Genomic DNA, 23373 nt, shown 5'->3' on the forward strand with positions numbered 1-23373 from the left:
AATAAACTTTCAGGAATACAAACATTTATATAAATATGTACATACATATTTAAACTCACGTATTTAAGAAATATTGTTTTCCTAATTTTAACAAAACAATTTTGTTCCAACTCTCTATAGTGTTTCAATATCATGCCCATCATCACTAGATCTACTTACTGAGTCAGTCATCTAACACAAATCACTCACTAGTGGTATCAGCTTTACTTTCATCTAAGCTGAGACACAGCATTTAAAAAATTTACATTATGCTATCACCAGAAATTCTATTCCATGCTATATTAAGTCCTTACTAATATGTTAATTCTTAAAAAAAAATCCATTGTAGGCATGTTTATGATCCCTATTTAAAAAAAAAAGACCAAAACCACTACCAATGGTTTATTTTTTAAAGGTTTAAAGAAAAAGTCCAATACTTGTAGTTGGGGGGTCACAATTCAAAGAATAATGATCAAATTTACTAGATTTCTTTGTCTTCTTTATGAACAACTTGTCAGATAAGGAATTCTGTGACATTCTTCCTATCCCCTTCCTTTGAATCTGGGCAGGCTTGTGACTGTGTGGACCAAAATGATACAGCCCAAATTGTGACTTTCAAGGCTAGGGAAGGAGGAGATGCAATACCCCACCACCCTCCCACCTTGTTTGCTGGAATACTTGTGCTTGGGGCCCTGAGCCACCCTCTGTGTCTGACTAGACTGAGGCTGCCACCTTGTGAGGAAATAAAACCACATAAAGGGGCTATGCGCACGCATTATGATCCTAGTCCTCTGAGTCATCCTAGGTTGCTTTACACATCTAAGCTTTGGGTTTTGTTATCAGAGCAACAGTAACTAATACAAAATCTGGTACCAGGAATTAGGGTACTACTGTAACAAAAACCTAAAATACGAGGTATTAGCTTTGAGACCAGGTGACAGTAGAGCTGGAAGGGTCTGGAGGAGATGGTCGATGTAGAAGATGAAGTGGCAGAATTTTAGCAAAACTGTTGGCTGTGGCAACAAGGAAAATGGGGAAAATACCTGCCACTGGTGGATCTGGCTAAGCAGAATCCCATGAAGGATGCTCAAAGGACCAATGGTTTACTTTATCCATACTAATGAAAGGGGAGAGGGATAGGCTTAAAAAAAAAAAAGGAACTGATCAATTATCAGTCAAACTATAAGGAGAATATAAAAGAACCAGGACTTAGGTGACTTGAAAATATATCTACTACTTCCTAATCTCTCCTGGAGGAAGACTGTCCAAATACTCAAAGAGCTATGACTGAGGAACCATGAGTGAGGAGGTTTAGCTGTACTTGGACCAGATTTAGACCCTTGATGTCGAGGTGGGACATGGTAGGGAGTGGGATCTTCAGAAACGGGGAATGTGCTCTCGTATCTGAAGGAATGCAAATCAACGTGTGGCCATAGGTTGAAGAGGTTTTGAAACCTGTCCATAAACTTGACAGTCCTCCCATTAGGATGGAAGGTATGTGTCCCTCCCTCTTAAATTTGGGAAGGCTTATAACTGTTTAATAGAATATGGAAGAAATGATGCTATGCGACTGGCATGGTCACATTCTGAGGCTAGGTCATAAAAGGTGATGAGGTTTTTGCCTTGTCTCTCTAAACACTGTACTTGGAGCCCTGAGCACCATGTTAAGAAATCCAGCTGTACTGAGGCTGCCATATGTGAAGAAGCCAGGACACATGTAAAGCCGCATGTGGGCCCTCTTTCAGCTGTCCTGGTCTTTAAGTCTTACAACCCTAAACACCTGACATGTCAATAAACCAGCACTCAGAGGGCTCCAGTCCCCACTGTCAAGTCACCCAGCTTCTGAGTCTCTCCACACCCCAAGTGTTGGGGTGATTTGATTTTTAGCAATAGTAACTGGCATTTCATCACTTAAAAAAAAATACTGTAGGGGCGCCTGGGTGGCTCAGTCATTAAGCGGCTGCCTTCGGCTCGGGTCGTGATCCCAGGGTCCTGGGATGGAGCCCCACATCAGGCTCTCTGCTCAGCGGGGAGCTTGCTTCCTCCTCTCTCTCTGCCTGCCTCTCTGCCTACTTGTGATCTCTGTCTGTCAAATAAATAAAATCCTTAAAAAAAAATACTGTATAACAGACAAAATACAGCCCATACATAGGCTGTTAATTTTGGTGTGTACAATATAATTATCAATCAGTCTTCCAGAGTGATTATGGTTTTGCTCATCTCATGATCTAGTTCTGATCTACTTTTTATCACAAATTTCAAATCAATGGCTGTTCAATCATTTTTGTAGATTTGGTCAGCTTATTAATGTAAAACACTTCTTTGTCCCTTTTGTGCTTTTCCCATCTTGAATTTTATTTTGTAAACTATTAGGATTGATACTTCCATTTTCTCCTCTTTATTTTCATTCCTCCTATACTACTTAAAATGTCTTTTTAGTTTGGATTTGATTTAAATTCTTAAAGATGCCCTGATGGTATCTTCTGGTAAGTTAAAACCATCTACTTATACTGTTTGAGCTCTTTCTCCAATCTTCCTTTTTTAAAATGCTTTTTTGTTGTTTTTTCCCTTTTTAGGAAGATTAACTATGTTAATTCTTTCTCTAATACACCAGAAATGATTAATTCTAATTCTATCCTCCTAGAAGTTCTTAAATTTCTTGATCTCGGGACCCTCCAAAGAATGTTTATGTGAGTTATATTTATCAATATTTACCATTTTAGAAATAAAAAAAAAACTTTAAAGACATTAATTCAATCACTTCTCGGCCTTTTGGCTAAGATCAAGTGAAGACATTAATTCATCTGAAAATAAACCAATGACAGATAAACATCATTCTTTTATAAAAAACGAAAAGAAATTAGTGAGGAGAGGGGCAGAGTTTAACAGTCTTGCAAATACTAATGCCTGGCTTAAAAGAAGACAACTGGATGCTCATATCTGCTTCTTTGTTCATTGCAGAGTGCTGTCATTGTAGTGTAGACCCGGAAAACCACTATGCACATGTGACAGGAGAACATAAAAGGCAAATCATGCCTTAGTTTTATTAGTGAAAAGAGTGTTGTCCTTGCAGCCTCTCTCTAAAATCACTGAGCTCTGTTTCAAGTTTATGTTCTTCATCTGTGAGTCTGGTGCCTCTCTGCGGATTCTAGCTTTTCTCAAAAGTTGATAAACACTTGGTGTGAGTTGAGAATATCTGACATTTCCTACGCCCCTCTCTGAATCCTGTTTGCTGCAGCCTGTCAATAAAGGGCTAAGATGTGCCACCAGGGAGGATGGGGTAGCAGCCCATCTCAGGACAGGCAGCCTCTTCTTTATGGAGTAAAACAGGATCCAGACCTTTCCCTCGAGTAAGGTACTTCGCTTCATCCATCCTGTGTTGGTGTCAGTTTAGCAGTAAGCTTAACCACTTTCTTTACTCATCAGGGTTTCCTTAATCACATTTCCGCCTCTTATATTACTTTTCCTTTTCAGAATACATCTCTAATGAGCTATCTAATTATTTCATACAGAACCTAGGTGGTAAAATTTGAGGAGGAGCATTTCTAAAATGTGTCTATTTTGCCATCAAGTTTCTTCCTAAATTGACCTGATTTTATCTATACAAAGACTGAAACACACCTTCAGATCTAGTCATGTCAATTTATTTATTGTTCTGCAAATATCACACTCATGTCATAACCCAATATATAAACTTTTGTTTACTCCACTATTTCATTTTTTAAACATTCTCTCTGCCTGCCTAGTCAATGCTTTACAGCTCAAGGCCAAAGAACCAATTCCAACCACACCTTTTCAACATAAATATAGCAAAGACAGGCTTGGGGTGGGGATAGGAAGTCCCCCAAATCAGTCATGTTATTGAGATAAAAGAAGCTGAAATATTTAGAAATTCTACTAAATTTTCAAGATCTACTTTAAAGTCAGCTATCAGATAAATAAAATCAAATATCTAATACTACTAGGCTACACTAATCTTCCCTTCTAACAGTTCTTACAGAACCCCAGAACCCTGAATTTAGAATACACCTTAGCCACCTATCAACTGCCTCATTCTACAAATGAAGAAATTGGGGCACAGAATAGTTACTGCTTGTCTATGGTCACATGGATAACACTCAGAAGCCAAAAGTCTTCTGATTCCACTTCTAGAATTTTCTTCACCTCACTGTTCACTGTAACCAAGTTCAAAACTGTTTCCTATTCTCTGGCCTGTAATTGGGATGCCTGATTTTACATTCCTTGATTAACCTTTGTTTTAGAGGCTTAATATTTTATAGTTCAAATTTACAAACCTGTTAACATGTTATTTTAAACCAATAAATAACATTAATACTGTTGGCTCTATAGGCATCCCTCACCATCTGAACTGTGGCCCAATATTTTAATAATTAAATTTTTTTTTCTCAAAACAATAAAACTATTTCATTGCATCTTTGCATTGAAGCTAGTGACAATGTTTAAATTGAGAGGGTGCAGATTACGCTATGTTCCCACCTCAGCTGTTCTCTGATAGGATCACATCTCCTGCTCATAATTTGTAGGATGTGCTATGCATTATCACTCTTGTCTTCTTCAGGTTAGGTGGAAAAGGTTGTGAAGAAATTAGCTCAGCCAAAGAGGTCTAGAACAGCCCACAGAACAGACGTTGAAAGTGATAAAACATATTGAGAAATAAGTGCACAAAAGGAATAGCTTGGCCATGCACACATCTCCGTCTCACAAGGTCCAACAATTTAGTTTTATGAAAAAAAGAAAACTTAGGAAATTATTCTTGGATCTGAAAAACAGTGGATCAACAGTATGAATCACAACTCTGAAAAACTGAAGTAATACAAAGAAATGCTTTATGCAATAAACTGATAGCTATAATTAGTGTATACAATCTTTTACTATTATAAAAAACCTTTGTGGATTGTTGTATTAAGGACTCCAGTAACAGATGGACCAAGTGGCAAAATGCCACCTTTGTTCCTGTGCCTTTAAAAGCTCTGAGCAGTACTTAGAATCAGGTCACTCAGATCGGGGCTTCCTACCTTGCAGCATTATGAATAAATTTTCCTTCTACATTTAGCTTAGTTCCTGTGCTGAACAGTGTTTCACTACTTCATTTATATTTGGAGAAATTGTTTAGGGATTTTGGGTGGGAATAATTCTTAGGCTTTCCATATCCAACTAAGTTTCAAAAATGAATTAGATAGGAATAGTGAGGGATACATCATTTATTTACAATGAAACCAAATAGATTTTTAATGTCTTGAAACTCAACATTAAGGTCCTTGAATCGGCTTTGGTATCACCTCTGCATTGACTAGAAATGTGGCTCTTTGGGTTTTCTACTCTAGATTTAATGAACCAGAATCTGCTTTAAGAGGCTCTCCAAATGACCTGTATGCATGCTTTTTTTTTTTCCCCCTGGGAGAGAGGGCAAGGGACATAGAGAATCTTAACCAGGCTCCTTGCTCAGGGCAGAGCCAGATGAGGTGCTCAATCTCCCAACCCTTAGATCCTGACCTGAGCCAAAATTAAGAGTCTGTTGCTTAAACCACTGAGCTATCCAGTGCCTGCCCTTGTATGCAATGCATATTAAAGCTTGAGAAACTCTGGCCTTGTGGATAAACACAAGGAGTCTGCTTGTCCCTTTTAGCATACATATTGACTTTCCTCCTAAGTCTTAACAAATCTCCCCGCCTCACTTTTAAAGACACCTACCTACCCCATGAAGCCCTGTCCCTAAGGGAAGGCTGACCTCCCTCCTCCTGATTCCTACTCCTAACTTCAGGGGGAGTCAGGCCCATAATAATCCTATTCTCTCGCTAATGACTGTCTTACAAATAGGAGCATAACCAATTCTGGGCAATGAGACTTCAGTGAGTCAGTTGAAAGCATTCTGAGAGCCAGAGGAAGAGACAGTTTCCCTTTCTCTGGACATTCTCATGTCTAAATGTAAATACTAAAAACTGCTGCAGACATCCCCTACTAGCATAAGAATGAAGCAATTACCACAGCTGGGGGAACACAGTGGTAGAACCTAGGTCTCTAATGACATTTTTGAGCCACTGAATTGGCCAACTCTCAAACCTGGTCTATCTCTGGAATTCTTGTTAGGTAAAAAACATTGTTTCATTAGGAATTTCTGTTTCCTGCATCCAAAATCATCCTAATACAAAGAGATGATCATTGACAGTCCTGAACAAAAAGCTCAGGTATCACAAATTATTTTCCATTAGGTGGCTTTTAAAAATCTGACAATTCCAAAAGTGTGAAGTGTTTTCTTCCTACAAGAACCTTGTTATTGGATGTGTCCCCTCTCTCTCACCCTCTCAGTCCTAGGATAGAGCGGAGTGGTCCTTGTAATTTGTGGAATCGAGAGGCATCTGAGTGGCTTAGTCAGTTAAGCGGCTCCTTCTGCCTTCGGCTCAGGTCATGATCCCAGGGTCCTGGATCAAGCCCTGAGTTGGGTTCCCTGCTCAGTGGGGAGCCTTCTTCTTCTCCCTCTGACCCTCCCCCAGCCCCTCTTATGCGTTCTCTCTCTCTAGCAAATAAATAAATAAAATCTTTAAAAAACACTAGTAATTTGTGGAATCAAAAAGTACTTAAGAAATGGAACAGTGGGCCCTTAAAATGCAAATTATAATTTAGTCAAACAGTATTAAAAAACACAATAAAACCTGCAAGTCATATTATACATTTTAACCAATTTTCTATAACATTGTTTTCAACATCCATTTATACTGTTTTTAACCCAATTTTATTTTATTTTTTAAGATTTTATTTATTTGACAGAGAGAGATAGAGACAGTGAGAGAGGGAACATAAGTAGGGGGAGTGGGAGAAGCAGGCTCCCCACTGAGCAGGGAGCCTGATGCGGAGCTTGATCCCAGGACTTTGGGATCATGACCTGAGATGAAAGCAGACACTTAATGACTGGGCCACCCAGACGCCCCTCAACTTAATTTTAAAGAAAAAAAATTTTTTTTTTTACAAATTTATTTATTTGAGAGAAAGGGAGAGCACACGTGGGTTGGGGGTAGGAGTAGAGAAAGGGACAAGCAGACTCCATACTAAGGGCTCAATCTCATAACCTTGAGATGGTGACCTGATATCAGGAGTGCCCCAAAGACAGTTTTATGAGATACTTTATATGCCAAATGTTAGGCTGCTACTTTTAAAGACATATACATCACATTTGAAATTAAGAACTCAGCACTAGAAATAACACAGAAGAAAAAAAGCAAATATATTAAGATGTACATTATTAATACAAAGCATCAGTGACCAGTCTACATTATCTCATCAGATAAAATTTTTTTTAAGATTTTATTTATTTATTTGACACAGAGAGACAGAGTGAGAGAGGGAACACAAGCAGGGGAAGTGGAAGAGGGAGAAGGAGGCTTCCCACTGAGCAGAGAGCCAGATGCGGGGCTCAATCCCAGGACGCTGGGATCATGACCTGAGCCTAAGGCAGAGGCTTAATGACTGAGCCACCCAGACGCCCCTGATCAGATACATTTTAATGATTTAATTTCAAACACCTTCCAATTTTTATACTGCAGAAATTATTTTTAAAAACAGAAATTCTGTTGCAGTGTCTGGTTGGCTCAGTTGGTAGAGCATGTGACTCGATCTCAGGGTTGAACCCAAGTCCCACATTGGGTGTAGAGATTACTTAAAAAAAAAAAATCTTTAAAAATAAATAAATGAAAATTCTGTCAACTCCAAGGAAAACAACTGACAGTATTTTTTGGTGAAAATAAAATCTGAGTGTTTTAGTATAAATCAGGATTTTTTGCAAACTTGAGTTTGAAAGCTTCCCAAAAGCCTCCTTATGAGATTGGTAGTGATATTAACAACTACAATTTCTATATAGTGTATTATGAAATGTCATTTGTAAGCTCAACGAACCAGTATTTTCCAAATAACCTATAAATTCTGTTATAAAACTATGAAAGGGTAAAAGACACATTCAAAATATAAGATCAATAAGTTATACAATAATACACTATGAATTAGTCTCAAATGTCACATTGTAACTAACATTTAACAAATTAATACCTGTGGAATCTTGCTATCAAAGAATATCTAAAATTAACTGAAGGGGCATTAAAATACTCCTCCATTTTCTAAAGATCTGTGTGAGGCCAGTGTTTCTTCATGTACTTCAACCAAAATATCACAACAGATGTATACAGAAGCCAATACAAGAATCCAGCTATCTTCTATTGCCATGCATCAGAGATTAGCAAAAATTACTCATTTTTTTGAAAGACAGTTATGTTTCATAAAACATCCTTATTACCATTATTGGTTTATTACCATTATTCTTAGATGAATTAATACTGTTTAAATTTCTAATATGATAAGTATTTATAGATATAACCCACACAAAAAAAGGCTCTTTGGGGTCCTCAATAATTTTTAAGAGTGTGAATGTTTTGGTCCAAAGGCCAAAAAGTTTGAAAACTGTTGTGGTAGAGCACTGGGGTGTGCGCTGGCAATCTGGAAGAGTTTAAGACAGGTAAGTCCTCAACTTGATCAATCATCAACCTCATGAATCATACAACTGATCTTATACACTAGAAAGTGGCTGTAAAATTTTTTTTAAAAGTGAAAATTTTTACAGTGGATGGCTTGACAAAGATTTTCCCTAAAAAAGAATATTAATCAAATATATTAGCAATTTTAATTTTGACTACGGCACAGATGTATCCTTTCAGATGCCAATCTAAGAGGTAATTGTTAAAAAAATCAAATGTCAGCGAAGCATATGAAATACGCTTCCTGACCATTGCAGCTATGCAACAACAGAAGTTTCCCTTTGTTCCTTCTCTAACAAATATTGCCTATTTTGTGTCAATAGCTGCTAGATTTAAAGATTCTAGCAATGACTAAGATCCTGCCCTCATGTGGCTTATACCGTAGTGGGAGAAATAAGCAAATTACACTAATTCCAGGGTCTGATAAGTATCCTGATGGAAGGAAACCAGGCTTTTGTGACAGAGAGCCAGGGGCAGGAATGTGAAGCTACTAAAAATAGAACGTTCAGGAAAAAGTATCTCTGAGGAGATGAATATATACCATAAAACTCAAAACCAAAGGTGTCTATGCAAAGAAAAAAGGCAACAGCAAGTGGAAATAGCCCATAAAAACAAAGTATCTGGGAACAGTAAGGAAGCACTGTGACTGGAGCAAGGTAATAAAAGTTTTTTTTTTTTTCTTAAAGGAGATGCAAGAAATATCCACACGATGTAGAGTAATGGTTTTCATCGACTGTAATAGCCTATTAGACTAACTGCATCAAAATTTCTGTGGCGCCTAGGCATCAGTATTTGTTCTGTGTTTGTTTTAATATTAGTCTCCCAGGTGACACTAATATACTGCCTGGGATGAGAATCACTGGACATTGACTCTGTTAGGCTACAATAATGAATTTGGATTTTATTCTTAACGTAAGAGTGAGTCCACGGAAGAGTTAAGAAAGAAACTAGTAAGGCTGATTTTATTTTAAAAAGATCACTCTGGTTGTTAGTGGAAGAAGCAAAGGGGCAAGAACAAAAAAACTCAATCCTGAAAGTTTTAAGAGATTGAGTGGAGGGGGTGGAGACTTAACAACTACATAATGGCCAAATTCCAAGAGCCTGATTTTTCAGACACACTAAACAATCAATAGGTACACAATCAGAGCAGAGATAAAAGAAAACCTATAAAAAAGGGGACAAGTGTAAACTCCTCCAAAACACTTTACCCATCTGACTATGAGAATCATTTGATTACCTAAGGGATTTGTTTATACTCTTACATTACCACCATATGTAAATTATGTACCAAAAGATTTATTTTTTCAACTGCATTTCAAACAGAGAATACAATTTACAATTTAAAAATGTTATCTTCAAGTAACTATTTTACAGTTACATTTACTAGAGTAAAGATAAAGTTTCAAGCTATTTTTACTTCACCTGGAAAAAACTGTTTCTTTCACACTAAAGAATAATAATAATAATGAATTGATATGTCCAAAAAATAATAAATTGATGGAAGCAATAAAAATTTTTACTAATTAAAAAAAACCTGTATCTTATAAAAATATACCATGCTCATGGATTAGAAGATTAATATCCTTAAAAAGTCACACTACCCAAAACAATCTACAGATTCAGTGCAATCCCCACCAAAATACCAATGGCATTTTTCACAGAGCTAGAACAAAGCATCCTAAAATTTGTATGGAACCACAGAAGATCCCAAATAGCTAAACCAATACTGAGAAAGAATTAAAAAAACACGGTATTACACTTCTTTCTTTTTTTTTTTTTTTGGTATTACACTTCTTGATTTCAAACTATACTACAAACTATACTACAAAGCTATAGCAATCAAAATGGTATGGAGTGGCACAAAAACAGACACATAGATCAATGGAACAGAACAGAGAGCCCCAAAACAAGCACACGCATATACAATCTATGACAAAGACGACAAGATTATACAATGGGGAAAAGACGGTCTCTTCAATAAATGGTGTTAAAAAAACCAGACAGATACATGCAAAAGAATGAAACTGGACCATCTTATACCATATACAAAAATAAACTAAACATGGATTAAAGATTTGAATGTAACACCTGAAACCATAAACTCCTGGAAGAAAACATAGGCAGTAAGCTCCCTGACATCAGTATTTGCAGTTTCTTTTTTGCACTAGTCTCCTCAGGCAAGGGCAATAAAAGCTAAAATGAATACGATTACACCAAACTAAGAAGCTTTTGTGCAGTGAAGAAAACCATCAATGAAACGAAAAGGCAATCTACTGAATGTGAGAAGATATTTGAATCATACATCAAGGGGTTTGGTTTATATACCCAAAATATATAAAGAACTTAAACTTTCAAAAAATATAAAAAAAATAACCTGATTAAAAAATGAGCAGAGGACCTGAGCAAACCACAATGAAATATTACCTCATACCTGTCAGAATGGCTAAAATGAAAAAGACAAGAAATAAGTGTTGGTGAGGACAGGAGAAAGAATCCCTCGTGCACTATTGATGGGGATGCAGAACGGTATACTCACAGTAGAAAACAGTAAGGGAGGTTCCTGACAAAATTAAAAATAGAAATAGCATATGATCCAGTAATTCCATTACTGGGTATTTAATCCAAAGAAATAAAAAAACATTAATTTATGGGGCACCTGGGTGACTCAGTTGGTTAAGCATCCAACTTCTGATCTCAGCTCAGGTCTTGTAATCAGAGTCATGAGTTCGAGCCCCACATTGGGCTCCATGCTGGGTGTAGAACCTACTTAACAAAACAAAACAAAACACTAATTTGAAAAGATGTATGAACCCCTATGTTTACTGATTATTTATTATTTACAGTAGTCAAAATAAGGAAGCAACCCAAGTGTTCATACATAGATGAATGGATAAAGAAAATGTGGTATATATGTACAATGCACTATTACTCAGCAATAAAAAAGAATGAGATCTTTTCATTTGCAACATGGGTGGACCCAGAGGGTATAATACTGAGAAATCAGTCAGAGAAAGACAAACACCATATGACTTCACTCATATGTGGAATTTCAGAAACAAAATAAACAAAGAAAAAAAGAGACAAAAAAACAGACTCTTAAATACAGAGAACAAACTAGTGGTTATCAGAGATGAGGTGGGTAAGTGGATGGTGAAATAAGGAAAGGAAATTCACAGTACACTTGTCACGATGGGCACCGAGAACTATACAGAATTGTTCAATCATTACACTGTACACCTGAAACTTTAACAGTGTGTATTAATTACACTTTAATTTAAAAAAAAAGGGCAGAGACCTGAATAGCCATTTTTCCAAAGATGACAGGATGACTTACAGACGGCAAACAGGTACATAAAAAGATGCTCATCATTACTAAACCTCAGGGAAATGCAAACCAAAACCGCAATAAGGTGCCACCTCACACATGTCAGAATGGCTAAAATCAACAATACAAAAACAACAGGAGTTGCTGAGGATGCAGAGAAAAGGGAACCCTCTTACACTGTTGGGAGTGTACATGGCGCAGCGGCTACAGAAAACACAATGGAAGTTCCTCAAAAAATTAAAACCAGAAAGGCCATAAGATCCAGCAATCTACTTTTGGGTATTTATTGAAAGAAAATGAAAACACCAATCTGAAGAGATATGCACACCCTATGTTCACTGCAGCATCATTTACCATAGTCAAGATACGGAAGCAACCTAAGTATCCATAGACAAATGAATGGATAAAGATGTGATATATACATACAATGCAGTTATTACTCAGCGATAAGAAAGATATCTTGCCATTTGTGGTGCCATGGACCTAGAGGGTATGATGCTAAGTGAAATAAGATGAAGACAAATATACCATTTGTCTTTCACTTGTATGTGGAATCTAAAAACCCAAACAAAAGAACAATACTAAACAGACTCAGATATAGGAAACAAACTGTGGCTTACCAGAGGAGTGGAAGGGTTAGGGGTTGCGGGGGACAAAAGAGGTGAGGGGAATTAAGAGGTATAAACTTCCAGTTATAAAATAAGTCACAGGGATGTAATATACAGTACAAGGAATATGGTCAATAATATTGTAATAATTTTGTACGGTGACAGATGGTAACTAGACTTATCATGGGCATCCTCTCATAATTTATAAAAGTACTGAGTCACTGTGATATATACCTAAAACCAACAGACTACTGTGTCAATAATACTTCAAAAAATTTGTATCTTAAAGGAACTGACACCTGAATTATGCTATTTCATCAACTTGGTAATTATTTTTCAAGTAATCCTCTTTAACCTTTAAAGTCTGAATAGTTCCCTACAGTTTATTCCACAATTTCATTTGGTAGCATTTCTTGCCACTTTCTCTGATATGAAGACAACAGGTCAGGTTATTTTTAGTACTGTTGCCTTTCTTAAAGAAGAAAGTGAAATATATCTCATGCCCGTATCTCTCAAATGTGAAAAACAGCTCTCTCCATTTCTCTCATTTCTGTCGTCTATATGGTCCCTCCAGACTTTGCGACTTTGTAAGACACTAAACAAAATTAGGGTAGTAGTTACTAGTCCTAATTCATTAGCTTTTCAATATTATAACTAATGATATTCCAAGTATTTTTAGGTAAAATAGGATATTTAGTAAAGTTATTACATCAATTATCCCAAACAATAAAATATATCTAGTAGAAAAATCAGTGCAAATTCACAGTATTTGATATTTAGCTGAATATACCATGAAGTTTACTATCTGTCCAATATTTATAGCTTTTAAAAAGAAAATTACCTTTCAAAAGATGATTGAGGTCCATCGTGTCATGTAAGGCTTTTTGTTTGTATCTGTGGTCTGAACTGGAATCTAACACTGAAGATTTTGAAGTGAGATCAGGCCCATGTTTTTCTTGCCCTTTTTTGGTTGATTTCAAAGATTTTGAATTATTTTTTAAATCTTCAACATTTCCATATACTTCTTGACTCACGTTTTCCTGCCTTTTAACTTTTACTTTTTGATCATTTGATGCTCCCAGTTCAAAAGACTGAACAGGGCTGATGTCTGGAGTTGACAGAGGAGTGACATCTGTCACAGTATCTTCCGATTCCTCAGGGTAGTCATTGACTTTTGGTTTAGTGCTTGAAGGCTGTATTCCTGCTGATTTCATTCCTGGTTTATATTTCTGTTTTGGTGATAAGTGGGTTACACCACATAGACGTTTCTTTAATGATGGCGATGAATCAGAAATACAGTTATCGGACCCTGCATCTGAACAATCTGTGCCTGAACTTGAAGATGAGGAAGACAGAGAGGAAGAGGAGGAAGAGGAATTATTTTTGGAATACTTTTTACTTATGCTTTTTTTAAAGTTATTAGATGGTTTAGCTGACTTGGACCTGACATGTTGTTTTTTCCCATCATCACTGCTTTCCTCTCCGTCTGTATAATAATCATCCTCACCTTCTTTTATAATTTTAGGAATTCTCCTTGGAGTGGGCAAGTGTACTTTATGCCCTGTTGTAGCATCCCACAATTTTTTTGATCTTGGAGTGGTCAATGATAAAGAATTTCTGGTTTGCATATTATCATTTTCTACAGGGTGTTCTTCTGGAGGAATTTTCTCCTTTTTTTCATTTTCCTTTTTTTGTATTCCAAATTTCAAGTTTACATTTTCTGTATCTTTATCTATTCTCTCTTCAGAGTGATCATTTTGCTTGCCAAAAACTGTGTTACTTTCACATTTCTTTGCTTCTTCAAAGTCACTGTCAAAGAAAGAATGGTCCACTTCACCTTCTGATACATCTATAAACCGATCCATGGTGGTAAAAATATATCTGAAAAAGAGGCCAGTGTTACCATCAAACTAAAGAATAATTTCCCAGTACTTTTCACTTTTTATAGTAATTACATATCCCAAACTGAGAAGTTTGATTATAGAGAAATGACAAAAAAAAAAAAAGCCACCAAAAAAAAAAACAACTCAGTAAGCGATAATCAGGCACAAGGGTAGTAATAAATTGTACCAGTGATTTTAAACATAAGCTCAGTTCACAAGAGTACTCAAGGCAAGGATATCACAAACATATACCTCAGTAAATAGCCATACACCTAGGTGAACCCTAAGTAAAATCTGCCTTCTATAAGTACAATTAGAGTTTAGAATAAGAAGGGATGGTGTTAAACCTCCCCCAAAGCAGCTAAGCCATCCTGAATTTAGAATGTGACCTCTAATACTATTCTCCATTTAAAAAACAAAAACAAAAACAAAAACAAACACACACACACACACACCAAACAAACAAACAAAAAAAACCAATCAGTCAAAAACCTCTAACGACTTGGAAGGCAGTTGATTCTATTTCTGGAGGTAAAGAAAAACAAGGGCTTGGGAGATTTTACTGTTATCAAAAGGTACAGTATTCAAATATGCCTGATATGGTGATAATACAACAAAGGCTCTAGTTTAAAGGGGTTTCCACTGTCCAAGTTGGAAAATTTAGTACTGGAAACCAAAACACACAAAATACTCTTAAAAATGAAAAAGTACTTCTATGGAAAGCTATTATATGATATTCAAAATTGTAATGATATTCAAAAGGGCAAATAATATGAGGTACATTAAAGGAAAAGTACGTATAAATCTCTAATAATATACAGCCAACAATCCAATTGTGCATACAGTATATCCAAATTATGATTAATTCTACTACAATAAAAAAAAATGTAATCTGTATTCTCAATCAACCATGATACTCTGGAGCCTTTTATTGCTTAAGTGATCCTGCAACCTATAAAACAAGTACAAACATGATTTAAAAATCAACCAAACTCAAACTATCAGTACTAATGCAATAGGTTAATAAGACAGATGAGAGGTATGTGTGGTAATACATCTTATCATTGGGTAACTTACTCTGCCTTAAAGGTTTTGAAGGATTTAAGAGATTCTGACATAATAAACATAAAAACTTAACTATTCAAAATCAACTTTTAAATGCTTATTTAATAACATACCAGATTTATTAAAAATGTCTAAGTGCTTAGTTAGACTTCCTTTATTAGATACATAAGTATCCCTTGTCAGATGTTCAAGGTACTTGAGAAAATAAAATATACTAAAATTGTAATTGTGCTGTTCATATAAATTAAATTTGCAAGTCTGCAAATGGTATAGAATGTTCAGGGAAAATCAAGCTAAGTGAAGATTAATCAAAGTACAGGTGGGTTTTATTTTATTTATTAACATATAATGTATTATTTGCCCCAGGGGTACAGGTCTGTACAGGCTTACACATTTCACAGCACTCACCATAGCACTAATACTCTAATACTCCCCACAATGTCCATAACCCAGTCACCCTATCCCTATTCCCTCCAATCCCCAGCAACCCTGTTTGTTTCCGTGAGATTAAGAGTCTCTTATGGTTAGTACATGTGAGTTTTAAAATTCTAACACATTATTATATTTAAATTGAGATAAGATATGTAAGTAGATCTTAAAAGTTTAAAGAAAAATCAGATGTATTTTTATACCTAAACAATAAATACAAGAAATATTATTTCCCATAGCACAGATCAAAGCCCTCATAAGTTTCAAAACTCTAATCAACAGAAGGATGCCTTCTTCACAAATCCTCAAAGATATTTAATAGGTTTTAGATGTCAAATTAAAGTCTACTCTCTTAATTTATAAAAATTGGAACTTATCTCCTTGGCATTTGGCTATTAATTTTCAGAGCCATAAAAAACCCATAAGCCTTTTGAATCAGTACCTTCACTTCTGAAATTCATCCTAAGAATATAGTACTAAAAAGAATGGTATGCATTATAGTATTACCTGTAATACTGAAAAAACTTAAATGGAAAAATACTATGACTCCATTAAAAAAATTATTTACATCAGGGGTCAGCAGGCTACTGTGCATGAACCAAATCTGACCTGCCATCTGTTTCTGTAAATAAAGTTTTACTGGAACACAGCCACAGGTTTAGATATGGTCTCTGACGGCTATCACACTATACCTGCAGAGTTTAGTAGCTGTGACAGAGACTATACAGCCCACAAAGCCTAAAATATTTATCAACTGACCCTTTACTGAAAAAGTTTGTGGACCCCTGATTTAGGTGATATATCAGCATGAAAAATGCACAGTACAAAACTGTTTATCCATACCGGATTAATAATACAATTTACGCATTTAAACAAAAACCAGAGGGGAAAAGGGCAAAATTAAGTTGACCTGTTCGAAAAAAACCAACAATTTCACTGCATTTTTAATATTTCCATTACTGTTTTTATACAGTGTCCCTGCAAGAAATTAAGCAGACTGGGAGTCTGCACAATGAAAAAGAATGAACGGAGTCAGGCACAAACTTGGTTTTGCCACTTACGAACTATATTTTTGGGCACATGTAAAGGATGTTCATCACAGTACTACTGTTTTTAACAGCAATGAGTTAGGAAAACCGCAAAGTCTAATAAGAGGAAAATGAATAAGCAAAATGTTGTATATGATATACTATATGTCAGTCAAAAAGGATGAGCTAAGATCTACAAAAATAGTATTTACTAAAGAGAATTAAATGAACAATTATATAAAACTTAAAACACACAGGATACTGAATTCCTCATGGGAACAAAATGACATAGCATGGGATGGAAGGACCAGTTCTTAGCTATTAAACAGCTAAGAGTATGAGGCTGTGAGGGAAGAGGAGGAATGAGGGTGAAGAAGCCAGTAGAGGGTAAAAATAAAGAGCCTGGCATAGGCCTGTGATCATGGGTCACCACATCACAAAGAGTATGACTGATCATTGTCAATCCAACTCTGCTCACCTGAGTTCAAAAAGGAAACCAACAAATCAAAACAGCCACAGCATGCTGGCCAGCTCTTACAAACATTATTTTGCCATTAAATTCCCAAAAGTTACCCTCTTTTGTAAGGTAATTAACTCTTTGATCCAAAATATCAAAGGACGGAATAAAAAAGGGTTACAGGTAAATTTTTTTTTTTTCTTTCTCACTTTGTTACATGGTTAAAATGCCTTTGAGATTTAAAAAATTGGGGGGGGGGTGTTGCCTGGGTGGCTCAGTCTGGTTAAGCGTCTGACTCTCAATTTCTGCTCAGGTCATGATCTCAGGGTGGTGAGATCTATGATCCCAGAGTTATGAGACAGAGCATAAAGCCTGCTTAAGATTAGCTCTGTCCTGCTCCCTCTGTCCTTCCCTCCACCCCTGCCTCCCTGTGTTCTCTCAAAAAAAAAAAAAAAAAAAAAATTGTTTTTTGGGACACCTGGTTGGCTCAGTTGGTTAGGTGGCTGCCTTCAGCTCAGGTCATGATGCCAGGGTTCTGGGATGGAGTCCTGCCTTGGGCTCTTTGCTCAGCAGGGAGCCTGCTTCGCCCTCTGCCTCTGCCTGCTGCTCCCCCTGCTTGTGCTCTGTCAAATAAATAAAATCTTTAAAAAATATTTGTTTTTTTAAGTTTCTTCAAAATTTAAAAACAAATGGTTTTATGGCATTGCCTGGAGCATAAATTTTCCTAGTTTAGTTTAAAAAACAACTCTTTCGGGGCGCCTGGGTGGCTCAGTGGGTTAAAGCCTCTGCCTTCGGCTCAGGTCATGATCCCAGGGTCCTGGGATTGAGCCCTACGTGGGGCTCCCTGCTCAGCAGGGAGCCTGCTTCCTCCTCTCTCTCTGCCTGCCTCACTGCCTACTGTGATCTCTGTCAAATAAATAAACAAAATCTTAAAAAAACAAACAAACAACTCTTTCAAAAACAAATCACCAAATCATTCTATCATGCCTCAGAAAAACTTGTTTTTCAGGAAATACACAAAATTACTAACATAACTCTCATTGGTATTAGTGCTACTATTCTAGTACAACTAATAGCTAAAACATATATAAGGTTAAGAGGTTTTTATCATTCCCATTTACCAATGAGAAAAATGAAGCAGAGCAAGAACTTGCCCAGAGTCACACAGCTTGGTAAGTGGCAAAGCCAGGATTTGCAGGCAGGCAGGCAGGCAAAGTTTAAAGATCATGTTATTAATCACTGTTTATTCTGCTTCAAAATAAGGTCCTTAACTAAGATATGGGTTTTTTTTTAACCTTTAAAATACATTGCTATGATATCTATGATTTATCTAATAGTAAACTGCAAGATAACAAGATCTTCTCATCAAGGGGACTTTTAAAGGAAAATGGGACCTATTTAGCAATACGGTTTTAGGAACAGTCTGTGCAGAAAAAGAGGGTCTGTACAGTTAAAATTAGATACACACGTCAATGATTGCCACACATTTTGCTGGAATTTATTTGCTATGTAGCAGTTTTCCACTAACAAAGTAAATTGGAACAAACCTCATGGGAACCACAAATTAAATAAACCAGTGGTAGCCTCGAGTCAATTAAAAAGTGTTAACCTAGGTAACAAGAATTCAGAACTTTAACTTATGACCCTCTCTATCCCAATCTGAGCGTGTGACTAAACCACCTGTCCAAAGACGGTAGTGAATTACAAAGGTATTTCTGACAAGGAGAGTGACAATTGTGGAAGTCACTAAATTTGAAATGTTTCCAGCATGCCTCCTCTTTATGCGTTTGGCATATCAAGTCAATTTTGTGATCCCTGATAACCTTGAGTGAGACCTATGTAAAGTTCCCTATGAAGGTGCATGGCAAAATAATTCAAGTTAGAGCTAATACCCTTCCATACCCTCAGAATTTCCCAACAGTCCTGAAAGGAAAAAATTTTACCACCTTACATTAGGTATGAAGAGACTAAGTCCTAGCAATTCAAACGTTTTTAATAATTTAAATTGATTAAGTGTCAAATATGCCTCTTATGACTTCAAGCTTTATCAAATTTGTGAATTAAAAAAAAACTGATATGGACAGTTGAAAATAAGGATTCAAACGGATAAGTGGAAAAAAAGCTAACATTCACACAGATTTTATGATGTGCCAAGCACTATTCTAAGCACTCTTTCATCGATCATTTGCCTGATTATTTTCACTGACCATTTAATACTGGCAACGACAAGGAAACTGAAGCACAGAGGTTAACTGACATGTTCAAAGACCGTATGGCTAGAAAGCAGTAGAGTCAGGATTTGAATCCAGACAGTCAGCCGTCTTACTGGTTATGCTGTATTGAAACAAGCAGAGGAAAATTAATAAGCCAAAAACCTAATGGGGAGGTATACTATGAAATAGCCAAATAATAACACAATAATAGCACAGACACAGAATGAGGGAAGGTGAGGAGGGCAGGTGCACTGAGGAGCCCAAGTTCAAAGAACGTTCACTGAAAAAAGACTTGGAGCTTTACCAAGTGGCAAAAGCATGACTGAGAAATCAAAAGATTAAAATGCTCTTAAGTCATCCCAGGATAGCAATATGCAGTCTTGGGGTAACCTGCATTACATTCTGCTTGGTCAAACTACTTCTTGAAAAAAGCAGTTAGCTCTCAGTGCTATGGTGAAGAGTCTAGAATCTAAGTCATGATCAATGTTTTATAGAACAAGGGATTCATAGTTAGTAAAAGTAATGGCTAAGAGAAAGGGTATGCTCAGTTATTTAAAGGACCGTGATATGAAGATTTTAGAGCTGTTATTTGTAGTTCCAGATGTAGAACTGGCATCAACAGATGTAATATATAAGAAACCTGTCCTTAATAAAATTAAAAAAAGAAAAAACACCTGTTCTTTTTTTTTTTTTTTTAAAAAATCTTTTTTTTTTTTTTTTTTTTTTAAGATTTTATTTATTTATTTGACAGACGGAGATCACAAGTAGGCAGAGAGGCAGGCAGAGAGAGAGAGAAGGGGAAGCAGGCTCCCTGCTGCCCAGAGAGCCCGATGTGGGGCTCGATCCCAGGACCCCGGGATCATGACCTGAGCTGAAGGCAGAGGCTTTAACCCACTGAGCCACCCAGGTGCCCCAAGAAACCTGTTCTTAAATCAACATCAGAATTGCTCAAAATGGAATGGGCTACTTTCTAGGATTATGAGCCATGAGTCACTGGATAGATTTTGGAGCAAAAGCTCAATGTCCACTTGTTGTGATGCTACAGAGGGAATTCATGCATTAGGAGGACATGATTTTCCCAACCGTAACATTTTATCAACTAGGTCTAAATCCTAACAAATATTTGTAATCCAAATGATTAGATAGTTCTTTGAAATCCGTTTTTCATAGCTAACAGTTTTGTGCCTTATCTCCTTACTAAACTGGGAACTCTAATATTAGATATTCAAAGAATGTTTATCTGATGAAGGAGTTTGGAGCCTTAAGATTTTCTGCTATGTAAGCAGAAAATTCCCTGCTTTTCCCTGAACTAGTTCCCTTGACAGTTTTCCACAACTGTTCCCCTCCAACACCCATACCCCCTACCAGACACACCAGAATTAACTATCCTCTTATCTGTATTTACATGGTTGATGTAACCCTCAACGGTTTTAAGGACCCACCTTACTAAGTGCTCACAGTTCATGAGAGGTGGCGCTTAACACCTGGGAGACTTTTCAGGCATAATACCCAACAGATAGGGTTATTGTAAGGATTTAAGCACTCCGGTAATTTAACTGAATTTATGGAAAAATTATCCAACCATCCCACCCACTAGGCAATCCTTCCCATAATATTTATTTCAAAGTTAGTGAGATTCAATTTACATTGGAAAATGAAAATGTGGACTTATGATTGTCACGATTCTCTTTACAACATACTGGGAAAGGATAAAAATTAAATGATAATTCATTTAATAACTCTTCTGGGGCTCAGTGAAAACCTGTATTTGTCAAAGCTGCCTGGGCGTCACTTGGACACTTACCATTTGTATAACTCCCACAGAGCCAGCAACAGAAATACTAATGCTTTTTAAGATACAAATACCAAATAAGAATCTGGCATTTTTTAAACTGTCATTTCGTTACTGTGACATCATATTATTTCTGTAATTAGGTGTATAATACGGTCCTAATAAGGTAACCGATTGGGTATGAAAATCCCGGCCCTAAGTAAAAATCCGTTTTCCAGGACTTGAGTCAAGGGTCCGTTCACCACCTCTTCCTGACCACCCTCTTTCCCGCCCCCCAAGGTAGCAGAAGATAACTGAGAGGAGGCCCTCAGGCTCCGGAGTTCAGAGTCAAGTCTTCAGAGGGGGGCGGCGCCGACCCGAACCCGGCTCCCAGTTACCACCACTTCCTGACTCAGGGCCGACCCCGGCCCCCGGCCCATCCCCGAACGCATCCTGGGGGTAGGCCGGGCCGTTCCCACAGGGGTCGGCTGAGGTGCGGGAGGCTCCACGGACCCTCCGGCCAGGGGCTCGGAAGCCTTTGTTGTGGTTACACCCGCTACCGGAGGGGCTGGTTGGGCAGCAGAGCCCACGGAGCAAAGGGGTAGGGTTCCCGGCCAGGCCGCCTTTCCTAACCTCCCGCGCTGGATTCCTCATACCGACCCTGAGTACTCGCCGCTGCCTGGACTCCGAAGATAGGAAACGGACCCCAAACGTAGGCGAGGGTGGCGGGCGCGTCGCGGCGGGGGAAGAAGGGGTTGCTCGCGCGCCGCTTACCTGTGTGCTGTGGCCGTCGCCGCCGTCTCGCGCGCCGCCAGCGGCGTTCTAGGGTCGCGCGCACGCGCTAGCGCGCGCACGCACTCCCCGCACGCCGCTCCCAGCGGCATGGCTCGAGCTTCCGGAGGCGGAGAGAGCGGAAAGGGAAAGGTGGGGGGTGCAGAGGGGGCGCCGCGAGTACCGCGGGAACTGGGCGGTGGCTAAACGTGCGGCGCGGCGGCTTCTCGTGGCCCCTCGCGGGGGGGCGTCATAGAGCGCGGTGGGCCCGCCGGAGGCCTAGAGAGGCTCTATGTGCCGCGCCCCACTGCGGGAGACCGGGAGGGGGAAGACAGGCCCACGACTCCCGAGTGGGAAGGCGCACGTGAAGAAATGAGTCTTGGAGGCGGTTAGTTGCCCAGCGCACCGTTAAGGTCTTAACCGCTACTGCCCCCCGCTATTAATGGCAATGCGGTGGACCTAGTTGTTCCAGTGGCTAGTTGGCAAAGTGGCTTCAATTATCTTGTAAGTCCTTACCAAAACAACAACAGTAATAAAGGGGGGCAGCTGTGACTTTGTGATTCTTTTTATCAGCAGAACTCAGACCAAAGAACTAGTTGGTTCTACGATTCAAGAGCCGGTAACACATTCTGACTCCTGGTGAATGAGGTGGGTGGTTAAAGGAAGAAAGAAATGATCTCTGCGGAATATGTTAATGCTATCATTTTTTGGTTTTGAACTCACAGGCACATAGTAGTTGTGATGGAGTAATGGTGCCCCAAATATGTACCCTTCCTAATCCCTGGAACCGGTGAATAGGCCATTTCACGTGGCAAAAGGAACTTGGTGCAATGGGGTTAAGGATTTTGTGTGTGTGTGTGTGATTAAGGGTCTTGAGATGGGAAAATCAACCTAGATTATCCAGGGGCGTTCGGTGTAAACATATAGCTTCTCACAAATGAGAGTCAAGAAGTTTGGAGTCGTTAGTAGGAGTGATGGTTGTAGAAGCAAGAGGTTGTAATGTAGAGCACCGTGACTTCAGTTAACAATACTGTATTGCGTATTGGAAAGTCAATACAGTAGACCTTAAACGTTTCTCATCACACAAAAAGTTCTCAGGGGCGTTTGGGTGGCTCAGTTAAGCCCCCAACTCTTGATTTCCTCTCAGGTCACGACCTCAGGGTGGTGAGATAGAGTCCTGAGTGAGGCTATTAAGGCTTAAGAGTCTTAAGGCTCTTGAGTGTGGAGCCTGCTTAACATTCTCTTTCCTACTTCCTCTGCCCCCCCTCTCACTCTCTCTCTTGCTCCAAAAAAAAAAAAAAAAA

The 23373-nt window shown here is 38.1% G+C and overlaps 1 protein-coding gene across 2 annotated transcripts in view; it reads right to left on the bottom strand.

Moving 5' to 3' along the window:
• Window positions 1-22125, bottom strand: part of LOC111144411 (cilia and flagella associated protein 97) — a 37293-nt gene extending 15168 nt beyond the window's left edge. Inside the window, exons 1-2 of one of the 2 annotated variants that reach the window (XM_022498687.1) lie at window positions 22073-22125; window positions 13294-14333 (exon numbers count right to left, since the gene is read on the bottom strand). In XM_022498687.1, coding sequence (XP_022354395.1) covers window positions 13294-14317 — 1024 coding nt within the window. In that variant the 5' untranslated portion in view covers window positions 14318-14333; window positions 22073-22125. Of the gene's footprint in view, window positions 1-13293; window positions 14334-22072 lie in introns of those variants that run through there. The other variant, XM_022498686.1, reaches the window with a different exon arrangement.
• Window positions 22126-23373: the final 1248 nt, after the last annotated feature.

The sequence above is a fragment of the Enhydra lutris genome, unplaced genomic scaffold, assembly GCF_002288905.1.
Source record: "Enhydra lutris kenyoni isolate GAN:26980312 unplaced genomic scaffold, ASM228890v2 scaffoldscaffold11, whole genome shotgun sequence".
NCBI lineage: Eukaryota > Metazoa > Chordata > Mammalia > Carnivora > Mustelidae > Enhydra > Enhydra lutris.